Here is a 15,150-nt window from a genome sequence, read left to right on the forward strand (position 1 = left end):
CCACCTAGGTGCTTTCACGAGGCTACCCACCGGTGTGATTTTGGTCCATTTTGAGAGGAGATCCAAGAAGGCCGGGGAACAATTGCCAAATGGATAGACAACGACTCCATCGAGCCATAACATACCAGGTCACTGTCCCGGGGAACCAAAGGCAACATGGTGGCAATCCAAGCGATAGTGTCATGCAACCAGGTCTCTCTCGATGGAAAAGAAAGCATTGTGTCATTGCACCTGACCTGCAAATTTTGACTGGGATCCTTCAGACCAGACAGAAGCAACCAATGTTCATCCAGGCTCTCAAGCCATTGTGCCTAGAACATGCGAATGACTTGAGTTGTTGGCCACCTCCTGCAGCTTAATGTATGGTTAGGGGGGCAGCCAAGAGTCCCATCGGAGTAGTAGGCAACGAATCAACGAGAGACATTATACGAGGGGAACAATGAAAAGCAATATGCTTTGCGAGCTCCTGGATCAATGGCATAAACCCTGTATCCCATCCGGCACCTCTCAGCCATCCAATTCTTTCGGATTTTCACACTGTCTTGGATATTGGTGGGCAGCAGGCTTGGATACGAGGGCTCAGGCATCGTAGTTGGGCACTGGTGTACCGTACATGCAGCCAGAGTCTCAGTTGTTCATTTGGTTGTGTACTTTTGCGCCCTCGCCTTTTCTTTCCCCGAGAACAAGGATGTACGCCACAGCTGAAAGTCATTTCTGGACTCTGATATGAGTGGAAACCGGCATCAGAGAGTGCTCGCTCTCAATGCTCTGTGTTACTCGTTTCCAGTGATAGTGTTCGGAGACCTAGAGGATTTGAGCTTGAGCAATGATGCTTCGACTGCATTCATATATGAGATGAATGGTATACCTGGGGGTGACGCTCGGAAAGGAGAGGCATGATTACATCAGAAGCTACGAGTTACTTCCGTTGGTGCAGTTACTTATGAGTACTCTCTCGAAAAGGTTTATCCCGAAGCCACCAGACATGTCAGTAAATACAAGCTACCCGCCTGCCCGTACAGCGATGTAGGAGCAGCACTCCGTATCAAGCGATAAGATACGACTCTCAAAGGAAATAAAAGATCGGTGAACGGATGAGACACACATCTGTGAGGGGGGGACAGAAGGCAGAACGGCAAATGAAATCCGGGAGATGAGGCCGAATCCGCAAGGGAGAATCATTCTCCATTGGCGTATTATACATGCGACTACAGACAACACGGCGAGAAGGCTTAATACCACTGGTTGGGGCTATACGATGTCCCAATGAGGGAATGTTCTGCGCTGCGTGTACCTCATGGTACTGGATACTGGCGAGCCATTGTATCCCAGCGGAGTAGGTTTGGAGATGACACGATGGGGAAAACTCTCAAAACAATGACTGACAGAGGCCGACATCCGGTAGCGGGAAGATGGTGCCGATGGCCTGATCATCCCATGCCACGACCATGGTTTCTGTTCATTATGCTCGCTGTCTAGTGTTGTCGACTAATACTCTATTCCAGTTATACTCGTACTATCAAGAAATTGAACCAGCCACGCCTATTATCCTTTAGGCGTAAAACAAAGCTACTGCATAGCGGCAGATCTACAAAATACACCGAGTACCTACCGGCTTGTAGGACTGTCAACCTTGGAAAGAGGCGCGGAACTCGGACAGGGTTCTTAGGTGGTTGATCTCCCCCGAAAAGCGTCCGATTGCACCGATCTCTGGGTCAAGCTCCATCTAGGGCCATCGAGAAATCATCGATTATACGTTGATAGTGATACTCCATGGCGTCGATAGCACCGATGGTACAAAACAGAGCCAGCAAGGCACTGGCCCGTCCGTGTTCTCTACCAGGGTCAGCGAACGACCTGTCGGATTTTTGGCTCGTGTTAAGCGCTGCGGCTGAGCTGGCCAAGGCAAACTTCGAATATCATGTCCTCCAAGGCAAAGACCACCTATGGATGGCTCTCACAGCCCGGAAGATGATTAACGAGATGGACTCACAGCAATTAGTACCAGGTAGGTATTCCATCAAGGGGTTCGACTGAGACTTCCGGCCGCGGGACAAATTGCTTGCAGACCTAGAAAGACAACCAGATAGCCTAGCTTGGCAGTCTGTTACTGCAGTGTACTCGTAGAGTATTCATGGCCACTGATGGCTGGACGAGAGAGACATCTGATGGTGCTCGATAGGCCGCAGCAGCCGAACCATGGGCAGTACTTGAGAAGCAAGGGGCTTAGGGTGGATAGTGATTTTGAACTGAGAACTCTGCCTGGAGAAGCCTGCCATGTCTTTCTTTGGTGTCAAACCAAACCACGACAATCCCGTGCCCCAAGCGGCATGCTCCATCTCCGTACTCCATGTTCGGTATTCCATACTATTCATTCTCTATTACTTACTACCTACCGTCCAACTGATGGCATGCATGCTAGAGGGGAGAACGCAGTCATACGAGCAGAGTATTGCGAATTGGAAGAGGCGCCTCCATGGTACTGTATAAAAGCACTATGCCTGGGGTTAGGCTAGGTACTAGGTAGGGATGTTTATGGTTGTTTTTTGCTTTTTGCATTTTCTTCGCACACCGCCACCCGGATTCAATGCACTACGAGGCAGCATAGGCGCTCCAGCACATTCGTACATGCAGCCCTGGAGCTCATTTACTGGTAACACTAGCATGGGAAGGCAAACAATCAGGCCATCCAGCTGAACAGCCGGCAAGAGGAGGCGGGGAGGAGGCGTGCCAGGCAGAAGATTCATTCACTGTTGCTGGTTCAAACAGAATTCAGCTGAACCAAACTGAAGCGGTTCATTATTGCCGGGGTGTTTTCTTTTCTCCCCGTCTCTGGTGACGAGATTATGCGCACACACTCACAGCCGGAGAGAGACTGAACCTTGTAACCTTGGAAATATGGTTCGCGGTACCTGGAAGTTGGAAGTGAAAGTGGAGAGCAGAGCGGCCCGAAGAGGTACTTGCGGGGCGGTACTCAAAGAGGCTGAACCACTGGTCACTTTCTGGTCGTTTTCAGTTGAGTTGAGAGAAGGGCAAGACAAAGAGGAAGAAGAAAAACTCGGAGCTACGAGGGTCACCTGCGTCATTCAGTAGGTAGGTACTTGCGCCATTGCATTGACGCTAATGGTGGGATGAAAAAAAAGTACGAGATGTGAGAGGCAGCAGAAAAAGAAGGCAGAAAAAGGCAGAAAAGATACGCAGACAAACAGAAGGAGGGCACATGCTCATGAAGATTTGACGGCTGCATGGGTCTGGGTGCACAACAGCAAGTACTAATGCCTGTACACCATGCTACGGGTATTGCTGTCTTGATTCGGCATCTACTAACTACCTAACCTACAGAGTACCTTGCTGTTTTCAAGGCGCTCTACTTTTGCGAAAAATTCATGCCGTCTGTCCAGGCGCTGAACTGGTTGAACTGACTTGACTTGATGAAGCCGGCAGTCATGTGTCAGTCATGTGTTAAGTACCGACAAGTACTGCAGCTAGCATGCTAGCACCACTCGGTACCCCATCAGAACCTTGCCACATTGCGACAAGAAAAGCTTTCATTCAGCACTTCTCTCATTCGACTCACTGCTCTCAATTTCCCCCTCTCATTAATATCTGAGTTCGTCTTGAATTACTAGCCGCACTCCTGCTGCTGCTACGTGGCGCCCAACAAAGCCCCCGTTTCCCTTTTTCTTTCTTTTTTTTTTTTTCTTTAACCTTGTGCCTTGCGTGTATCGCCGACCAAATCACCTATCCGCGACCTCTCACTCGTCCGTCAGGCTGGAGGTGCTACATTGGCCACTCCCCTCACTCACTCACTCGCTGTACGAGTACAGCGTCCGGCGTAAAATCTCCCGGGCTCGAGTCCAACCAGCGCTGCTCCCTGCATTACTAGCATCTCATTAGGCGCGCATGGCCTTGCGCTGCACCATCCCGTCTCATGGCGCTGTCCACCCTCGCCTTGTGCCGCTCCTGGTGACATTTTTGTACTCGTCCCTCTGATCTGGAAGCTCAATCTGGGGCTCTGGACGCTTGGACAAGCGTGGCAAGTCTGTCTCGGGTGCTCATACTCGTCAGCTAGTCACCGGCTCGTGAGGTTGCATCTCGTCACAGACAACGCACAGCTATATAAGAGCCTCTCGTCTGCCAGGCATTGGCTGGGGAAATCCTTCTGCGCCAAATCAGTCAGTTCATATACGTCTCAACGCCACTTTGTATGCGTCACTTTTCACCCACCTATTGTTCAGCTCTTTTTCTCCCGGTATATACGAAACCAGGCGTCATTTATCCTTGATTCCCCCGCTCTCACCTGCCAGCTACCTAGTAGGTAGACAACTGATACCCATTTTACCTACTCAACAGGGTAATTCTGTACGAGTACACCAATCACAGAACAAATCCGGGGCCTTGCCGACCAAAGGCCGATCCGGCTTGAAGTTGCCTCTGTCTTACGCCAGTTGCCTTTTGTTTCTGCCTCTTTTGCCTGTACTTGAGCGTCTGCTTTGCTCTTGTACCTGCGTTGTTTCTGCGTCTCAGCCTGCATCTTCTACATCATACCGTACCATATTACATCATATCATTATTCCTCTTCATTCTATAAGTCTCAGTTCATACCTGCCTGAATCCTGGTGTTAGCGTTTTGAGAGATTCGAGGCTCCAAAATTCGCATTACACGATTCACAGCGGCCATATATACGCTCACATATCCAACAAAGATTCCTTATTGGTGTCGGTTATATATTGAGCCACTTAGCCACCGCGCACTGTCATTTCCGCTACTCGTATCACGGCATTCAAACACCAGACAAGGAAAAGAAGCCACTTGCTGTTTTCCAAACAAAGATCCACGTCAACAAAGTCTGGCCACTGCAGCATTGCTATACTTTGTGTGTCCCGCAGAACCGTGCAGCATATTAGCCGCAGCTTCTTGACCAAGTTTTCTCGTCTTGAACTGCCGAGCTAAGCTTCAATCCAATTGCAACCAGGCAAACCCTCCAACATCTTTGTTTCTCGAGCTATACCAAGCCACACCGGTTTGGCTGATATCCGTCCAAAGTATCATCGCGCGAGTTTCTTCCTTGTTTAGCAAGCGCCGTCAAACGTCTTTGTTACCCCTGTATTTAGATATTTCTTCCAATCCCTTCCGCCTTCATCATCTCAATCTCATTCTCTTCCTCTCCATTGCATCTTCTGTGTACTTGACGGCAGGCATCAAACTTCCACCCTTCTTGTTCGATATGGCTGGCAGAACGAATCGACGACCTTTTTGGGAAACCTCAGACGTGGATCGGAAGCCGCCTGTGTTGCTGTTCAGGCCAAATCAGACAAGACGATCCCAAAACGGTACAGATGCCTTCTTACCTTCTGGAGCCGTCGAATATCGTTCAGATCCTGGCCCCAGCTGGCCTGCAAACTCCTACAGCACCATGAGTGGCAATGGCAGCAGTAATACAAGGGGCAATATCACTGGCAATGATAGATACAATGGTAGAGTCACGAGTCTCGATACCGACCACGAGATTGCCGCTGCCTTTCGTTTTACTCATGAGGGCACCCCTTTACCTTCGCTGTCAATTTTAGCCGCGACGGATCCCAATTTGGGCCAATATATTGCATATAGTCCTGCACGCCATCCCGCCAGCCCACCAGGTCCATCAAGAGGACATCGCTTGCAAAGCCCCTTTGCCCCCGTTTATCCTCCCCCCACGGCTACCGTAGCTCCTGCTGAGCTCGATGCCGGAGCACGTCCCACGGTCTCGCCTCCACGCACGTCAGGAAATGCTACTACGGACTGTCATTGTCTCACTTGTTCCGATGGTACGCCGGCCAAGTGTCTCCAGTCTCAATTAGCTCGGCAGTCCGAGTTATTGGACACAGCTTGGAAAGAGGAGCGCGCTCGTTCTGGGCTGTTTTGGCAGCGTGTGGAAAGCATTCTTCGAGAAGAAACCAGAATCACAGTGGACCATTACCGTGATTTGTGGGATGCTGAAAGGACGCAGCTAAAAGCCGAGAATGACTATCTCAGTGAGCAGCTTAAGAGGCTGGGAGATGAAAACCTAGTGCTCAGGGGCAAGCTCGCAGATCAAGTCCAAGCTGGCGAGCCAATCATATACGAAGGCAGTTTTCGAGGCAATACGCCTCTAGTCGACGGCAGCCCTCCTTCGCCAGTCGTCCCCAGCCCTCTTTCGCCAATCGTCGGCAGCCCTCTTTCGCCCGTCGGCGGCAGCCCCCCTTCACCCGTGGCTAGGCGGCAGAGCGGTGGCGCCGGTAGCTCCGATAGCGCCCGGGACAACCGCCGGATATCCGGGCTGCCGGGCTGCTATGCTCATCTTTTCGGCCTTGGCTTACCGGCGTCCCCTCAGGTGCCAACACCTCGAAACCCGTCGCCTCCAGGCACAGCTGTGTCTCCTCCTCCGGCTTCAGCACCTCAAACTCTTCCATCTGCGCGCATTTCGATGTCTCCTCAGCCTGGACATGATACCATTCCCATCAGCCCGACATTCTCGCCCTTCTTGCCTTCTTCACCCTATCCAGACGCGGGGGCGGCGAGCGGTGGCGTCTCGACGCCCGTGAGAAGCCCCAAGAGGCCGCTTTCCGTCATCGATGTCCATGAGCTTGATCCAAAACTTGAGGGCATTTCTCTCAGGGCAAATGCCGTCCGAAGAAGTACATTTGAGGAGGCTCCTCCAGATGGATCGCCTCCTAGCAAAAGGCGGCGTAGCTTGTCTCATGACTATTACATCGTCACCAATGTGCAGGGAGAAGATGAAGTAACTGATACGAAGAAGATTGAGGATGAGGAGGATGAGGAGCGACGGCTCACTATGCATGCCGGATCTACTCCTCCCCCCTACTCACCCTCTTTGCCGTCTGAGATTTTGAGGTTGCGCAGCCAAAACAGTGCAACTCCAACTGCTTCTTCTTTCCTTCCTGAAAGGTACGATTCCCTTGAGACAGAGGATCGCAGTGTGACTGCAACTGCGAAAGAGGAGGTGGGCGAGAGTAGCGGGGTCTCGTACTCTGATCTTTCCAATCATCTCGGGCGAGCAGACTCACCAGGAGTTCTCTCAGCGGCTTCGGGCGATGCTCCCCTGAAGGGTCCTCTGATGATCAAGAACATTCCCGCTCAGGACGAGCTCTTTCTCGCTGCCTTGAACGAAAGACTTGAGCCTATTAGCCAGGGGCAAGATGCCCTCCCCAGGGCCGTGCAGACACCTGTTGCAGTGCCGGCGTCGTTGTCGGCGGTGCATGGCGAGCCCTTTGATGGTGCGGATGCCAGCCAGACTACAGCGCCTGATAACACAGATATTTCGGGGACGCAGTCTGAAATCGACGGGGAACTTGATGGTGCCCATGAAAAAATGGACCAGCCCGTTTTCCCCTGGCCAATACCAAGCAATAGTGGCCAGAAGAGTGATGTCCATGCTCAACCAAGGCGACCCGCGTATCGTATCAAATATCCTGACCATCCTGGCTATGGGTATGACGGAACTGCTATCAAAGCGGAGCCCACCGATTATCCATTTACATACGAATATGATACCGAAGTTGAAGCCGCCCCAACAGTTCCTGTCAAAGCGGAAGATTCCGATGACGATAGTGATGGCAGGAACTCGGAGCCTGAGGTCTCCATCAAGTTCAAATCGACAAGCAACTTTGGGGCTCCCTTTGGGAGGAGGTAGAGCACTGTCCAAGTGAAGCCCAAGAGCTGTGTAGACAACTGCTGCTTTTTGGATGATGTTTGGTCTTTGTTAGTGGCGGCGGCTATCTTTTGTTTCACTAGCATCAGCATATACCTATATATATAAGTTGATAGATGGGGCGTTTTATTTCATCGGTAACGGGCTGGGCTGGGCTGGGCTTGGACTGCTGATGGGAAGAGTTGGAATTGGGTTGCTCATGGAACATTATTGGGCTTGGCGGGATCACGCCGGGTTCAATTGGGTACATTTCTTTTGTTGGGTGTGTTTGTATCTTCTTCGTGCTTGGTAGGTTGTTGGATCTGGTGTTTATACTACTGCATAAGTAGCTTTAGTACTACATGAGAGGGACTACAGGTGCAGTCCTTTCTCGTTGGACATACGTTCATCTCTCATGATGAATACATTTTGGTTTTGGGTCGATCGTCAAGAGAATATCCCAAGCCAGGTATCCAGCATACTACCAACTACGTACACAATATTAAGCAATTTCGTGGCCAGACGCAGGAAAAGAGCCTACCTCCATCTCCATCTTTCAAATGCTCTCTCACTTCCACCATTTCGCGCTATCATTACTAAATTTGAAACACGGAATGCTAGACCACAACTTGGAGCGTTAGCGGGAGAATTCCGTGTCAACAAAATTGCACATGATATGCCTCGTAGGAGTTGGGTTATGCAAAGACGTACGGCGAATCATCTAATACTATCCACGATGCATACTGTCATCCTCTACTGCTGTCTACAACGCTGTATCTTATTACGATCTATAGATGCATTCTTTCCCGCTGCCCAGGAGCAGTTTTTTTTTTTTTTTTTTTTGGCGTTTAGCTTCATGTTTCAACCTGACAAGCAGGGAGACGAGTGGCTTGGCTTGTCTTTGCTTTGGTGTGTAAGTGCGGAGGCGGAGGAAGAGGAGGGGAAATGGCTCTTGTCTTGTACGGCATCGTACCTAAAAATTAGCACCAGGCGCTCTGTTTCCAAGGACTACGACATAGAGTGGATTTTACCAAAGAATTCGTCCATGACGCTTGGATCTTTACCTGTTTGCATGTTATGTATGGCCTGTTTTGCGGCGGATCTCATTTATCGTTTTTTTTTTTTCTTCTTCTTCTTTTCTTTTTTCTTTCTTCATTTTTTTTTTTCTTGGCTAGGTCAGAGGGGGCAGAAAGAAGCAAAAAAACAAGAAAAAGAAAAAAAAAAAGAAAAAAGAGGCAGCCATCTTGTGCCGTCCATCCATCCATCCCGTTCTCTCAATACCCATTCTATACTAGGTACCTAGCGTCAGGTGAAGTGACTCTTGTCAGAATCACGGCTAATGCAGGCTGGGCCGGGCCGGGTGTTGTTACCGCCGTGATACTTTACAATCAGGGTTTGTGTCTGCGCAAGAGAGAGAGTCCACCCATCGTTCCCGTGTACTACTGCTGTCACTGTCACTTCTGTCGATCATTGATCTCTTTGGCGGGGAGCCGCTTTGGAGCTGGTGCCACCCGATCTCATTTCCATTTTTTCCCATTTTTTTCCAGAGTTAGTGCCAATCCATCCTGCGGGTCTCAGCTCAAGCTTGCAGTGCAGTGCCTGGGCCAGGTACCGTGTACTTGCTTGTCTGGCATTGCTTTTTCGGTTATCAAGCCTTGCTTGGTCTTGGTCTTGGTCTTGGTCACGTTCTTCCCGTCTGTTCACCTTTTCCATATCTGTTGTCTCTCTTCCTGATTCTCTCTCTGTCTCTCACATCCTCCTCCTCTTCTTCTTGCACAAGACAAACGGGAAAATACCACAGCCATGGACATTGTCGTACATCAGCTGTCGTCGAGGACGGCTGATGATGCCAACAGCACTGCTTCTTCTTCTCCTTCGTCTTCCCTTTCTGCCTCTTCCCCTTCCCCTTCTTCTTCTTCTTCTTCTTCTTCTTCTTCTTCTTCTTCTTCTTCTTCTTCTTCTTCTTCTTCTTCTTCTGACTCCTCCTCCTCCTCAATGTCTTCAAGTAGCAAGCCAGCATCATCTCGAATTGCCAAAATGTCCATCTACGGCATTGCTCGCCAGCACTGCAGAGAAGAAATCCTCACTAACCCCTTTCGATGGACCAGCCGTCATCTCAAGCTCCTACGATGCTCGTTCGAAAGACCGCTGCCTGAGCCATTGACACCAGCTACGTATGCAGTGACAGAAGCAGACTACACCGAGGAGCGTAGTGGCACGCCCTATCTACAAGAGTTCTTCCACTACTACTACAAGATCCAATTTCGAGAGCAGGGTATCAGGCTGCTTTTAACGACTGATGGATGTCCCTTGATTGCTTAGTTCGTTTCTCCTTACTCGCCTACCCAATCAACTTGACTGACCATTCTCATCAGTGACGCTCTTGGCCTGTATTTCAATGGCGGCGTCATCAAAAGACTGGAATGTGTCAGCCTGTGTCTTCGCAGCTCCATGCATAGAACACTTCGGTACAGACGGCCACTGGCAGCCTTTATTGACCGCGGCCACATTGAGTTAAGACGAAGGCAGTCGATTAGCTACCGACAAATGCGCTACAATCAACCCATCGTCCGCTTGTTCAACAACAGGTGGGCCAAAATCTGCCCACCTGAGCCAGTGTACGATCCATATATCGTCACGCTCCTCATTGGTGTGGCACAGCAGAAACGGAGGCATTTCCAAGAAATCAACTGCAATGAAGAAGCTTCAAAGGGCATCATCTTCGTATGTCACTTACCCCTTTGTTCATCTCATTCCATGTGTCTTGGGACTAACACTTGTGCGTTTTCACCAACCCAGTCTCAGGTCTTATCCACATTCTACTCAAAGGGACAATGTGAAGTTGTAGGAGAGGAGGCCTTCAATGGCTGGATGTATCTCTACCAGGCCAATATCCCCCTATCGCTTTTGGACATGTTCGACAATCCCAAGTATGCGCCATCAACGCAGCCATCCGTCTCGGTCCAGGTCATCACGATACGCTACAGCCCACTAGCTACTTTGCGTGCTCGGCTGCTAGAACTTATGGTTCCAGAAAAGTTGGTCTCAGAAACTTACGGCCTTTCGGCAAGAGGACAGAAGCGAAAATACGACGGTCAAGGGTATACTCAACCGGCTCCACGAGAAACCCTTGCAGGAGAAAATGCATGCTCAAGCAGCTGTGTGCACATTTTGAAGCAGCCTTGATTAACCATCAGCCATCAGCACGATGAACACGCTTAGACCACTTCAGAGGCTCAAGCACTTGTCAAGGGATGCCATCATCTCTCAGCTGCCAAGCCAGCTGAGCACTGCCACCCTCCGTCAGGACAGGAAAGCTTTTCTTCTTCTACAATATATGTATATCAGAGTGGGTTTGGCCAAGGTGACATGGCCATATACGAAGGATCGGAGCCCATGCCGGATAAATTGGAAGACCATAGGAGCCCCCTCATGCACGGTATTGACCTTTCCCGCTCACCAATGACTGGTAATTTGGCCTATGAGCCAACCAGCCCGGCGGGCGGTAAGTCTATACCAGATAATAATAATAAAAGTATGATATCGTTTTACTACCTGGACCAAGATGCCCAGGCTGAAGAGCTAGTCCGGGGTCCTTATGCAGGGCACTTGTGACCCCAGCCGCGGCCTAGCTTGACATAGTACACGCAAGGGAGAGAGGGGGGGAAAGAAAAAGAAAAAAATGGAAAAAGCAAATACAGCTTGGACAAGTAAGTACCTTCATGCCCGCTCGCGAAATATTGCCCCATTGTGCTAATCGATGTCTCATGATGAATGGCTTCTCCCTCTAAGAGGAATGGCGCCGTTGTGTATCATTTGCAGTAGCCCAAGCATTGTCTCACGAGCTCCCTTGACAACAGCCCTGCGAACCAATCACTTGGCCAAGACGTGATTTGGAAAAAAGAAACACAACCTTGGAGGCGGCCCACGACGGCTCTCGGGGCAAGATGAAGTGTCCCACGACGGCCGAGACAGAAAGACACTCAGGATGAGTATTGACCACTTTGCCGCATAACTTCTACTTACCAACTAAACGAGGCTAGGCATACTGGGAACCGATACTACTGACATACGATAAGGCAGAGAAACAAAGCATCAGGAATTTCCCAAGTGTGGACTGACTCCGAAAATTCGGAAGAGTATCAGAGGATGTCCTCTCGCTCATTACGGTATTAAGGAGTAGTGATGCCTTGATCACTCTGCCACCATGTCTCACCAGATCGGCACCGTCTGATAACGCTGCTATCCATGCTCTTAGAAAGGCCGATGGCGAGGTGAATCTTGATGGCCCCTGCTGGGCTGAAAGACGGGAGGCGGGCATGCGGGCATGCGGTGGATAACACCGCCGGTCTGCCACTATGATATGTATGTGATGGGCGGCGCTGTATTCTTTCCACCCCTAGGCGGGTAAGAGGAACAAGGGCATCGGGCGCTGGCACTCCAGTCGGAAGTCCTACACTGGTCACTCTCAACAGCCCTACTCTTTCTTGCTTGTTTTCTTGCTTGCTTGTTTGTTTGCTTGTTTGTTTGCTTGCTTGCTCAGTGTATGCTGTTTCATCCGCAATGGTTGTAGCTCCAAAAGAGAAGGCCGTGGTTTCACACATGGTCCAATCGTGACAAGCCTCGTTGTTTCAACAAAAGCTGGTGGAGAAGCCCGAAATCGTGCAAGATCAGCATCTGCCCATGATGCTGGCCATGGTTATCGCCGAAGGACCCCTGGTTTGCTGTCTTGCTGCGGGTCGAGATCGAGGTCCCATCTGTCTGCCAGCATCCGGATCAGCAGCGAGACAGAAAGATGTGAATGCACAAATATGGATACCAAGGGTCCCATCTGACGTCGAGAAGATGTACACGGCACAGGGCAGTCGATTCATCTGACCAGGCGAGTGGGCCAGCTTGAAAGCATTGTCCAATGGGTGAATAAGATGTCTCTCCCTGCATAGTATCATATCACTTGACGAAATCTCTGTCCAAGATATGTGTGAATTTCCAGCACATGTATGGAGCATACTCCACATGTCGAGTGGACGGAATACTTGTACTCCGTATGCAAAACTACTAGGTAAGTTTGGAGCGGGAAGAAGCATACCTATTCGTAGGATACTGGATGGATTGCCTACCCACCAGAGATAAGCTCATTGAAGCCACGAAAGGGGAGCCTGATAAACAGGAAATGGACATTTCTATTATTCTTTGCTACCCTAAACATAATGACATATGGATAACGACCAAATATGCCATATCTCCAGCAATAACCCTCCAAAAACGCCTGCCGCAAACGCATAAAACAAAGAAAGGATGAATGAGAGTGAGATGGCTGGATTAGAAGAAGAAGCGGGCCACATCGGGTAAGCTTGAGACGGAACAGTCATGGAATTCTTTCTCTTCTGCTCGGAGATTCTATTCATTGGCATCCTTAGACACCCATGGTGAAGTCGTGCTCGATACCAGGCGTAACGCTAGCCATGAACTGTTGACACCCAAAACAATTAGTATTGTCAAATGCTTCCAAAAGGGGTAGAGGATATCCAACGCAGGAACATGACGGGAAGAACGCACCTTTAAGAATACAACCAGATACTGGTCTACTCGGATGGCAACCTCCTGGTCATCCACCTCATTCTCCTGCACCTCTTCCCATTCGTCCTTGTCAGCGGCCTCCTGGGCGCCCTTGACGTCCAGATGCTCCAGTTCGCTGGCCAGGCCCTCGACGTCCTTTCCATCGCCCGACTGCTTCTTACTCGCTTTCAGCTTCTCTCTGCGAAGGCGCAGCGCAGCATCGGCACGATCCAGCAGCGACTTCATGACGGGCGCGTGCTTGCAGGGGTGGACGCTGGCCATGCGGACGTGGTTGGCGAAGAAAGGGAACTCCTCGAGCGTGACCGTCTTGTCTTTGTAGTCACCAACGATGTCCTCCATCATTTTCATGGGCGGTAGAGGATGACCGCTCGCTTGGTAGCCGGAGAGGTAGAGACGCGGCGTTCGGTAGTAGGGCGTGTACATGATGTAGAGGTTGTACGTACGTCGAGCGCTGTGAAGAAGAAGAAGACGACGAAGAGGTTAGCAAAATGATCGCGATGATGATGCTGGCGGTGAGTGGCGAAACTGGGGGGGAAACAAGAGAGATGTTGAGGCTTACGTGTTGCCAGGCTCGATGCGAAGAACGGCATCGTCTTCCTCCTCATCCTCCATATCCGGGATGTCGTCGTCCAGCCCGTACAGGTCGTCGTCGCCGACGTTACCCGAATCGTCTACCGTCTTGACCTCGCGCGCCTTGAGCGGCTGCGAGCTTGCCAGGCCGCCGGTGCGCAGCCAGCCATCGTCGTCAGCGGCATCAGCCTTGTTCTTGAAGTCGTCGCCCTCGTTGATGATGGACTCCTCGTGGGCGGCGTCGCCGGCAAAGTCGTCGTTGAGGCGGCGGTGGCAGGGGACGTTTCGCGTGACGAGGAACTGCTTGCCGGGGGGCAAGTAGCTGGCGCGGAGAGACTCGTTGTCGGCGTCGCTCCAGGACCAGGTCGGGAACTTGTAGACGAGGTAGTCGCCGGCAGCGACGAACTCTTCGGGGGTGATTTGGCCGGTGTTGCGGAAGGTCGAGGTGTGCGTGACGGGGGTGTAGCGATCCCTCAGCGTGTTGACTGTTGAGTAGAGGTAGTTCATCGTGACGGTGATGGTGATGACGTGAAGTTGTCACTGGCGTTTGGAAGGGATCGGAGTCGAAAGGTAACTTGTGGGTATTGAATAAATCTGAGAGCTAGTTCGACAGCGGGCGGATTTGAAGACTTTGTTTCGAGTTATCGGTAAGTTGTAAAGATGAAGAAAGAAAAAGGATAAACCCAAGCTGGGAGAATCTATGAAAGGCCTCGGGGACACGGCGGGAAAGGCACAAGGCAGAAGCAAAACGAAGGTTATCGAGACACGGCTAGGGCAGTTGACCCAGAGGCGAGCATGTGATCTGATAGGAATAAAAAGGGTTGATGACTCGAAGAGACCGTGATCAGCTCTTGCAAAACTCAGTTACAGTTATTCGTTTGTTCCAGTGACAAGGCAGCCTGGCTGTATTTTGGATTTTGAGGGGCTTTGGCTTTGGGGATGCGATCACATGGCGGGGCGGTCGAGGCTGATGTGCCGGGAGTGGTCTAGCCTAATCTTATCGGTGACAGCATCGATGGTTAGGGGGAGCTTTGGTGGATGATGACATATGCCGGCGGTTTTGTCATTGTCACACAGTGCACAGCTACTACAGGTACGTTTGTTTATTCATTTATTTATTATTAATTCAACCAACACAGTAGGAGAATTTCAGTTTCAGTTGTGAATTAATAGCGTGTGCTAATGCGATGAATTATTGTATGTAAGTTTTTGCTTTGGGGAGACTGCTCCAATGCAGGAATAATGCCGTCCATGTCTATCAGCAAAAAAAGAGTAGGTACCATTTTTCGGTCTCTCTCAGTATATCCCTGTTTATATATACCCAATGAAC

The 15,150-nt window shown here is 50.5% G+C and overlaps 3 protein-coding genes across 3 annotated transcripts; 2 read left to right on the plus strand and 1 right to left on the minus strand.

Moving 5' to 3' along the window:
• Nucleotides 1-5,228: 5,228 nt before the first annotated feature.
• Nucleotides 5,229-7,673, plus strand: T069G_01616 (uncharacterized protein; the record flags this gene model as incomplete). Its single annotated transcript, XM_056168826.1, has 1 exon — nt 5,229-7,673. One exon carries the CDS (start codon nt 5,229-5,231, stop codon nt 7,671-7,673), a length of 2,445 nt encoding a protein of 814 aa, XP_056034142.1.
• Nucleotides 7,674-9,707: 2,034 nt separating this feature from the next.
• T069G_01617 (uncharacterized protein) lies at nt 9,708-10,856 on the plus strand (the record flags this gene model as incomplete). Its single annotated transcript, XM_056168827.1, has 3 exons — nt 9,708-9,991; nt 10,046-10,394; nt 10,470-10,856. The coding sequence occupies 3 exons, from the start codon at nt 9,708-9,710 to the stop codon at nt 10,854-10,856; spliced, it is 1,020 nt and encodes a 339-aa protein (XP_056034143.1).
• A 2,230-nt stretch (nt 10,857-13,086) lies between these two features.
• On the minus strand, nt 13,087-14,327 carry T069G_01618 (autophagocytosis associated protein, active-site domain-containing protein; the record flags this gene model as incomplete). The annotated part of the gene is made up of 3 exons (XM_056168828.1): nt 13,087-13,140; nt 13,230-13,701; nt 13,810-14,327. The coding sequence occupies 3 exons, from the start codon at nt 14,325-14,327 to the stop codon at nt 13,087-13,089; spliced, it is 1,044 nt and encodes a 347-aa protein (XP_056034144.1).
• Nucleotides 14,328-15,150: the final 823 nt, after the last annotated feature.

Source organism: Trichoderma breve, chromosome 1, assembly GCF_028502605.1.
Source record: "Trichoderma breve strain T069 chromosome 1, whole genome shotgun sequence".
NCBI lineage: Eukaryota > Fungi > Ascomycota > Sordariomycetes > Hypocreales > Hypocreaceae > Trichoderma > Trichoderma breve.